The 9,627-nt window shown below is 42.6% G+C and overlaps 1 protein-coding gene across 1 annotated transcript; it reads right to left on the reverse strand.

Annotated features, from left to right (window-relative positions):
• Window position 1: 1 nt before the first annotated feature.
• On the reverse strand, window positions 2–8,705 carry LOC130167897 (protein FAM222B-like). The gene is made up of 3 exons (XM_056374430.1): window positions 8,535–8,705; window positions 6,167–6,294; window positions 2–5,503 (listed from the first exon to the last, which is right to left on the reverse strand). The coding sequence occupies exons 2-3, from the start codon at window positions 6,246–6,248 to the stop codon at window positions 3,489–3,491; spliced, it is 2,097 nt and encodes a 698-aa protein (XP_056230405.1). The 5' UTR covers window positions 6,249–6,294; window positions 8,535–8,705; the 3' UTR covers window positions 2–3,488.
• Window positions 8,706–9,627: the final 922 nt, after the last annotated feature.

Below are 9,627 nucleotides of genomic sequence, written 5' to 3' on the forward strand. Positions count from 1 at the left end.
CTTTGTGTTTGCAAACTTTATTTTGGTTAGGGGGAATGTTTGTGCAAGACATTTTATTCCTGAAGGTTAGGCAAAACTGGAATATCACATTTTCACAAAGTAGAGAAAGTAAGCCCCCCCATCCACCACCATTCACATGCTTGATCTTTGATAATCAAAGACGATCATTAACTGGAGTAAAAATAAATCTAGAGAGAGTTGTTACATAGCTGTGCCCCAATAAATATTGCCATCTGCGTCAACTAACATGAGCTGCAATGTGCTTAAGTAGACCAGACTCTTACAGTGCATATTGACGTGTACTGTGGGTGACAAGATTTCTGCATGGGAATAATAATATTGTGAAATGGAACCACAAAACATACAGTAAGTTCTGGTTGGAACCACATCTGAATCTTGCTTAGAGGAAAAAAAAGTTGGGGTGTACTGTGCAGACAGGAACCACTCACTCTAGATTTTTTTTTATGCTCTGTTCACATCTTTAAACTTTCACTTCACAAGATTTTCTCTAACCATTCAAATGAGGGCAGCAGCTCTGCTTTGTCACCAGATTGATGCTTATTACTGTTAGAACATCAGTTCCCACTACAAGCTTGCCGAGGCTTTTGGCCGGGGGTGGTTACAGAGAGGGACGCTTGGTCACTTTGGTCAGTGAGTCAGCAGCAAACAGTTCACACATCCCGACAGTGTCTAGGAATCGTGGCACACTTCAGGACTTCAGTCCATGACACAGTATCAGTAGTTACACTAAGAGGCTTGGTCCCCCATCAGAGATTAACTTCGTGCACACCTGTGTGCAAGTACCCAAGCTTAACATACACACACACTCAAGCGTCCATTCACACGTTTCTCCATACTAAGCCCAGTGGAGGCACTTCATATGAAACTGTAGAACCTGACTATGTTGGGCTGTAACGAGGCAGTTCAAAATGAACAGGACAGGTCTGTCTAATTGTTTAGTGTTATCACTCAGTGGCTGTTGACTTGAAGTTAAGAGACCAAACAGGCCTAGAAGGTGTCTGTCTTTAAGCCACAGTGGGACAGACTCCAGAAAATCACTCTGCCACTTTGAACACTCGTCAGTTAATGTATATTTAGAATCATCTCCAAATATATTGTTTGGTAAATAGACAAACAGTCTTTAACCTGTTTACCAGCATTAGAGTGGTGGCAATTTTCACCCTTCCTTCACCCATCCCATAAATAGGAACTTATTTTCACTGATACAGCCCATACATCATTACTATTCATACACACGCACACACAAATCATACTAGTGTGAGTTAAGATAAAATTCAATAGCAGCTTCAAGGGGCAGGCACATCAAAAATGAGAGCCAGGAAATAAAATAAACTGCCATCAAGTATGAAAACCAAAATACAGAAAAGGTACGGCTTGCATCTCAGCTGTCTTTCTCATGACACATGACACATCATCTCGCCATTCTTTCTCTCTTTTGACCTGTACTGTGTTCGGAGAACAACTCGGAGAGGGAAAAAATGCTTGGCGTTGTGAAAGACATCAGATAAAAGCATAGATGCAAACCTCTTATTTGCCTCTGAGTGCAGACAATGAGTTTACAGTTGTCAGTTTGTCTGCGTCAATGTGTGTCAACTATGGCACCTAATGTGAAATCACCTATGGCTTCAGGATGCAGTGGTCCAAAAAAATAAATTAAACTATATCAGGATATTTATTAAGTATAACTAAAACACAGTCCAAATACTTTAAAATAACTGCTACAGCCCTGTTCTATATACCTAGTAATTCTGCTAAATACTATTCATATTTTACTCTTAAAATCATCTTAATTCCTCGATAGATAGGCAACATTTGAGACAGTAGGATGGGTGATTTATGAACAGGTATGAGTGGCAATATTGCCTTAATATTTCCATTTAAGACAATATCACCCATTCCCACTGCCTATACATATTAACAATGCCCAATGATTTGACAGTACAGTTTTCAAATCAATCAAAGCTCAGGGAAAAGAAAAAGAAACTCTTACTCACAATGAAGCCACACTTAATTTGGGATCCTGGCAAAGAAAGTCAGTTACGGTAAGTAGAGGATAACTACTGTGACATTTAAGGCTTTTTCCAGAAGGCTAGAGGATAGCAGAGCAACATATGCCCGGACAAACATCAACCCGAAAGAAGGACTTAAGAGGAGGAAATGGGTCCAGAGCTTTGTGCTAGACACATCTAGCAAAACAACCTGCAGTTAATGTTCTTGTTTCTTTATAGGTAGCAGAAATACAACACAGGGTAAGGCCAGTGATTAGTAGATGAACAGCCCACCACAAGCCACACAGATAATGTCCACACCACATCAATTCACTTGCATTACAGTAGTAAAGTGGTGAGGAAATGTGTTGGAGGGGAAATGAAGCATTTTCCCAACTTGCATTATTTGAAGTACTTGCATGCTTGCAAGTGATCAATTTGCTTTTCACATACATAAACCATTTTAATAATAATGGGATGCCATTCTGTTTCACATTAGTTATAGACAAACAGGGGCTAATGGAGTTTCTGCTCCTTTTGCCAAATGTTAACCATAACATTTAAAAGTCATTTCTACAGTTCAAGTAGGACCATCTACAGAAATACAACAAAAACAGTAATAAAAGTATAACTATTACACACAAGAGGGCACTTTAAACCGTGAGAGAAACCTAGTTGCAACTTGAATCTCAGGAATGGAGAATGTTACTGTTTTTGCTAGTGCTGGGTTTGTCTTATTTATAACTAAAATTCTGCTCAACAGTGGAGGTTGGTCGTTTTTGCACATTGATCACACACAAATCGATGCAAAAACTACCTGAACGACTCACTGCGCAGTTCAAAAGCCATGTTGTATTCCTGACAGAGGAGTCGTGGCTCTCACTTAGGCCCTTTAACAGTGTACACCTCAACTACGAGAGGGAGCTCCTGGGACAAGAACCTTATCAACAGTCTTATTAATTGCATATACATGTAACCTTCTTATTTAAATGGATCACAAACCTTTTTAGAGGATAAATAACTGCAAATAAAAACATTACACAAGGACATCCAAAATCATGCCTTTGGGCAGTTGTAAGGCCACAAATGCTGAAAAAAGTTGAGTTGTTCCATGTTGTCAACCTAAGAGAAGCACTGTGACAATCATATGGCAAGCATATTCTCAGCTGCAAATGAGTATTTTAGAACACCATATATACATGAAAAAAAGAGCAGCACATCCATGCCAGTGATGAAAAGAGGAATTCTACTCAACTGTGGACAACAATCTCAAAAACCCTTCATCTGCAAAAAAAGGTACGACATGGCTTAAGACCTGAGGAATACTTTGAAACATCACAACCTGGTGGGTCTACAAATCAAGCTCTGAAGCAATAAAATGTAATTGATCACTTGCAAGATCTTAAAGAATAAACCACAGAAGCTGAAAGTAGCTGTTGAGACAAAACTCAAGACACCAAGAGGGGATAAGCACACGCTTTAACGGTAGCCTGGGTGATGAGTGTGGACAGCTCTGCCATTACTGGGCTCCTGAACTTGGCCCATGGCTGACCTGTGCATCTTCTCCATCACATCCAAGTTCTGCTCCTGAAAGCTGGGCATCTGGAAGTCCCCTCCTAAGAAATCCACATTCTGCATCAACTTCGACTGGCCGCTAGGACCCTCCTTCCCTGGCCTGTACTTCGCCCCTGGGATGCGGTCAGCGGAGGCAGCAGCCTGCCCTCCCTGGAAAGCCACTGGGAGATCCTGAGGGCCAGATCCATTGTTACCTGCCGTGGCTGGAATGCTGCCCCACGGTGGCTGCATGTAGTGGCTATTAATGTAAGGCATAGAACCTACTGGGCAGTTAACAGGGGATGAAGGTCGTGGTTTTTCTGCTGGGTGTTTTAGAGGAAAAGACTGTGCAGTGTTTGGTAGCTTATGGGAATAGTTCAGGTTTTGAGAAGGGAAAGCACACTCAGTTGGAGCTTCCATCCTTGGGTTCTTGCAGGGATGGGCCCCCTCGGGGGGCTGCTGCATGTGGGCCAGCTGATGCTGGGCCCAGGAGCGCTGCTGTGGCTGCAGCTGCAGCTGTTGTAGTTGTTGTAAATGTTGCTGCTGCTGTAAATGTTGCTGCTGCTGCTGTTGTTTCTGCTGATGTAAATGGTGCTGAAGCTGCTGCTGCTGGAGTTGTACCTTCTCTGGGTCAGTGTGAAAGGCAGGTATACTATTAGTGGCAGCTATATTGGGCTGTGAATGGAGAGCAGCCCCAGGGGGCTGAGCTGTAGCTTTGTCTGGGGGTCCCACCATGAGGCAGCTGGGCACAGAGCCCAGAGCCGGGTGGTGAGAGGACACCCTTGAGCTGGCGTTGATCAGCAGGTTGCGGCTGATGGGGCTGGGGTTTGCGATCTGGCCCTCACAGACTGAGGTGGTGCCCATGCCGGCCCGTGCCTGACACAACTGGTTGATTTGGTGCACAATGCTGCTCAGGTCACCAGGCCGGTTCTGATGCAGGCTGGCTGCCATGGACAGTGGGATGGTGGAGGTAGATACAGTTACATTTGGTGGGGCATCTGCATCAGGGAGCTTCCGGGGCCCATATGCCCCCGGTGGGGGCTGCTGGAGGCTATTAGGCATGGTAGGGGGTCCTGCACCCACAGCCTGGGGGAGGGGCTGCGAGCCGACGAGGCCCTGGGTGTGCTGCAGGCTCGGAAGCTGAGCTCCATCAGATATGTGGCGCAGATCCTGAGTCACTCCTTGTTGTGTAAGTAAAGCTTGGGGAGGAGCTGTCTGATGCTTTAGTGTCTGCAGATGAGATAGATGCTGCTGTGGTACGACTGAGGGACAGGACTGGCTCTGCTGTAGAGCCTGGGGGTGAGGCAGACTCTGCTGCCTCTGTATGCCTTGTGGATGAGCCAATCTTTGCTGCTGTGAAGTCTGAACCTGGGACAAGCTCTGCTGCCGCTGCAGAGCCTGTGAATGAGCCATGTTCCTTTGTTGTAAAGCCTGTGGGTGAGGCATAGTTTGAGGCTGCTGTAAAGTCATTGGATGAGTCATGCTTTGCTGCTGCTGTAGCGCCTGTGGGTGAACCATGCCCTGCTTCTGGGCAGCCTGGACTGCAGGCTGAGGTGGGCCCTGTAGGTGAGGTGCAGGCTGAGGAAGATTTAAAGTGCTTTGAGTGGCATACGGCCCACTGTGAGGGTTCATGATGGCCTTGTGAAGGTGTCGGGCGCGGCAGCCGTCTGACTCTTTGATGACGCCTTTGGCAGGCGCTCGGAGGACAGCCAGCAGGCCCCCACTGGCGCTTACCTGAGAGGGGTAGGGACTGTGGCGCTGGCTGGACGAGGATGTGTCAAGCCCGTTGACTGTGCGTCGAATGTGCTTCCTTTGAGGTACTTTGACACTGTTGGGGAAGATCTGGATGGTCAGAGGGTTATTGGCAACTTTCTTAGCATAGGCATCCAACTCTGCTGGGGTTGGGTAGCTGGCAGATCTCATCTTCTGTGTAGTTTCCCCTGTAATGTGTATAAGGTCATACAACAGGAAGGCCTAATGAAGCATAGCACATCACAACACTATATACTGAAATATATAGTATAATATATTGAAATGTACTGTAATACTACATTGTCACACAACAGACACAGTGTGAGTGAAAGGTACTACAGGGTGAGCTACACTGTAGTTTTCTCTGCTACAGCTCTGTTAAGTGTTGTGTAGTCATTGCAGCTGGCAGGGCATTTTATGGATAACAAAAACCCACTTCACCTCTGTTAATGTTTTGCACCAAATGCACAACAGCCACAACAAAATAAAATGATAGTGTATTCAACTGAAGCGCTCCACTGTGTACTTTTAAATTCAGGATCATATGCACTGTTAAGCTGCAGGTGGAGTTTGTTCAACACATTTCATGCTGTCCGCACTTACTGAGAAGTCATACTATTTACACTGTATAAAGACACATTATCACATTGCTCTCAAATGTTTAGCACTTGTGAGTCAGAAAGAATGACTGACAGAATCCTTCTTGTCATGTAAATCTTAGCAGATTGTGGCTAAATGAGATTGTGGACCAGACACTGAGAATAAAACTGCAAAATCAGCACAGTCTGATCCCTGAACCTGACCACTGAGCAAATGACTCATTTTAAAACATGGTGGAGGAAAGCACTTACATTTCTGAAGTCCAGTGTTCATCTGCGTGCGGGAGAGAAGTCTGACGGTAGGGTCACCTGATGCTGGCAGACAGGCCAGCATGTCACTATTCCACTAATGCAGCATGGGACACCTTCTCCTCACCATACTGGGGAGAAACAGAGCAGGCGTAAGTCAGCCGCTGACAGACACTAACGTTGGTGTGAGATGACTTCGCTATCGCCTATTTTCACATCCAGTACAGTTTGACCTTTTGCAAATGGCAGCTTGTAATAAACTGACATCATGGGTCTGTAAAAGCATGCTGCGTACACCTTGCAGCGAGCTGAGATGGAAAAAGCAGATTTTCCCTTCAACAAAACAACAGAGACACAGCATGATGCCAGGCGACAAACCAACCAGCTTTCTTCTTCAAACTCACATGAGAAAGTGTCAATAAAAGAAGCACAATATCCTCTGCTGAACTGGTTTTTAATGGATGATATTATGAAAAGCTGGAACCAAATTAAAATAAAAGCACTGATCCCAAATCCAATTGTATTTTCATATTAAAAAAAAAAAAGCCAGTGGCCTCATTGAATACTTCCACAAAGAAGTGCTGTGCATATCCAAATAAGCACTTTTGCTCTCAAATAGCAGTGAACCAGTGATGAATCATAGACTGTCTGTAAATCAATGATGAATCGGCAAAATGATGTGTGAGTAAACCATAAGGAAACCTATTTGCTGGCCAGACTTGGAGTAGGTTAAGGGGGCTGACAATCTAATGAATAAAATGTCAATTGTGAAAACGCACTTAACAGTCTCCTTAAGCTCAGTGTGACGTCTTTGTTTTATCCAACCAACAGTCCAAAACCCAAATGTATTAAATGTGCTATCAAATAAGATAGTTTATGTTCACAGTTTAGAAACTGGAACTCTGGATAATTTCTGGTTTGAAAAATTATCAATTTTTAATCAAATTAATTTTAATTTTCTAACAAATTAATCAACTCTATTGATATGGTTTGAGCCTTTGTTGGAGTGGTCACCATCTGAAACATGTCGTTAGCTTATATCAGAGGTCTTACATAAAGAATCAGCATAAAGAGTAAACGTAAACATCCACATCTCCTTCAGACAATTCCCAGTGACACCCCTGGCCTGATACACCAGGTTGCTACTGGCACCTTTACAGCCCTTATTAACAGGATCAGGTGTTAATGGTCATAAAATTCAACGTTTCTATTACCAGATACATCCATTCAGTCCACACATATTATTTTCATTAACGATTAATCAGTAAATTCTTTTGTCTGTGAAACATCAAAAAAGCCTGTTTATCCTAACTTTGAAGATCTGAAGTTGATGTCTTCAAATGTTTGTTTCTTTTAAAATATTCAGTTTACATTTATGCATGAGAAATTAAAGCAGCATCTCTCCTCAACTGTTGCTGAAATTTGCAAATATTTGGCTTATTTTTTGCTTGAAAAATTATTGACACAATTTGTCGATTATAAAAATAGTTGCAGATTGTTTTTCTGTTGATCAACCAATCATTCCATTTCTGACACATAATGAAATCAATGACTGGCTTTAACCCTGGTGTGGATTCTGTTCCCCATCTCTTTCACTGGAAGGACTCTGGTAAGGGTTCTTTGACAATTTCTTAAGGTTTACTCACACATCATTTTGCAGATTCATCACTGAGTTGCAGACAGTCTATGATTCATCATTGGTCACCTACACTGTTCAGATACTTACAGCTGAATTGTTATAATGGTGCAGCCTCTAAAGGATTTGTACTGATCCTGTGGGTGATAGAAAGTGTTTGTGTGAGCACAGATTCAATAAGACTCGTCTTTTTGTTTCTAACATAAAATGCCTTTGGCTATAGGTCCAGTGTTTCCAGTGATCAGTAAAAGCATCCTCGTACATAATGTGACCTTTTCTACAGACACAAGTCACACAGTAAGTCCTGAGCTAAAGCCTGTGCTGACCTTTGTCCGTGTTGAATCACACACGTATTTATTTATTCATTCTTCTGCAGAGGCAGGTTAACTTTCAGACAGTCTGTGGCTGGGTAACGTTAGCATCTGTCCGACAATCCAGCCTTAATCTGGTGTAGTTTAAATAGCTAAATAAAGTTAGTACCGGTCTAATGAATGTAGCAGAACCTTTCCAGCTACACAATACAAGCCGGGCTGGCTGCAGGGCCACGGTGCCCGCTTTGACGGAGATAAAAAAGGGTAAAATAACGTCGTAGAGTGCGTTAGCTCGGAGTCAAGCTCCACAATAAATAAGGAGCTTCTTTGTGCTTGCTGAGAGCAGGCCAGCTGCTCAGCAAACTTTAGCTCGTTACTGACCAAAAACACCGACGCCACCCGTATTAAAGAGGATGATACTTACTCCTCATGAATCTATGAGTAAGGTAACTTCATTTTGTGGAGATATAATGTTGATTTTGCTGTTAAAATGCAGAGACCCTCCCCGGTGTCTCGGCTCTCCGTGCTGCTGTCTGGCTACGGCAGCAACACTTGCCGCGCATGCGCAAACAGAAAGGACCCGCTTCTGCGTTTAGGCGTCGAAAACAAACGCCTGCACAATAATCCCCGCGGCTGGGACGTTTTTATCTCTCAAGGGTTAGGCGGTGCATGATCACAAGTGCATGATCACATGTACAAACCCTTAAATATTTACTTTTGTCATCAAAAATTATTATTATGTATGTCATTATGTAGAGTGACTCCTGTCAGTATGAATGGAGTAATGGGCCTACAGGGCACAGGCACAGAGCCTCTGAAAGAAATTAATGCTCATTTGTTTTAAAGTCATAGAGCTCAGCTAATACAACTCAAAACAGCTGCAATGAGACTCAAAATGACCACAAAGACACACAAAACGTTCACAGGCACAAAACAACCACAAAAAATGCAAAATGAATACAAAAGACTCAAAACAACTGTAATGACACTCAAAATTACTACAAAGACACACAAAACTGCCACTAAGAGACACCAAACAGATGCAAAATGACGAAAGAGACACAAAGTAACTACAAAAAGATTTACAGGTTTGATTTCTGAAGTGGAGTGGACACAATGAAGTCTGAGTTTCTTTTGCCAGACAAGAAATTTTAGTTTTTTTTTTTACAGAGGTGAATTTAAAAACAAAATTGTTTTTTTCTGACTTACATAAATATGACAACACATCAGCCTAAATAATTGAAAGAAAATCACACTCTTTTCATCTTCATCCAAAAAAACGACTGATATTATTGTACATGCTGAGTACACTTTACCACTTATTTGTACTTGTACACTCCCTATTTTTGAAACATGTACATATATTGAACAGAAATCCTTCTGATACAATGGAAATCACCCTATTTTGAAACCTTTTATCCTTTGAACCAGGATTAAAAAGCAGAATCTGTGAAAAAACAATTAAAGATGACTGTAAATAAAATGTGCAGAATAGAAAATGGCAATAAATAAATAAA

Source organism: Seriola aureovittata, chromosome 4 (genome assembly GCF_021018895.1).
Source record: "Seriola aureovittata isolate HTS-2021-v1 ecotype China chromosome 4, ASM2101889v1, whole genome shotgun sequence".
In the NCBI taxonomy this organism is placed as follows: domain Eukaryota; kingdom Metazoa; phylum Chordata; class Actinopteri; order Carangiformes; family Carangidae; genus Seriola; species Seriola aureovittata.

What these genes read in the sequence shown, in the direction of transcription:
- LOC130167897 (XM_056374430.1), bottom strand. Translation starts at nt 6,248, where the DNA reads ATGCTGGCCTGTCTGCCAGCATCAGGTGACCCTACCGTCAGACTTCTC. An exon ending in GAACACTGGACTTCAGAAAT is followed by an intron (nt 5,504 to 6,166) that starts GTAAGTGCTTTC and finishes TACACATTACAG; the next exon opens with GGGAAACTACACAGAAGATG.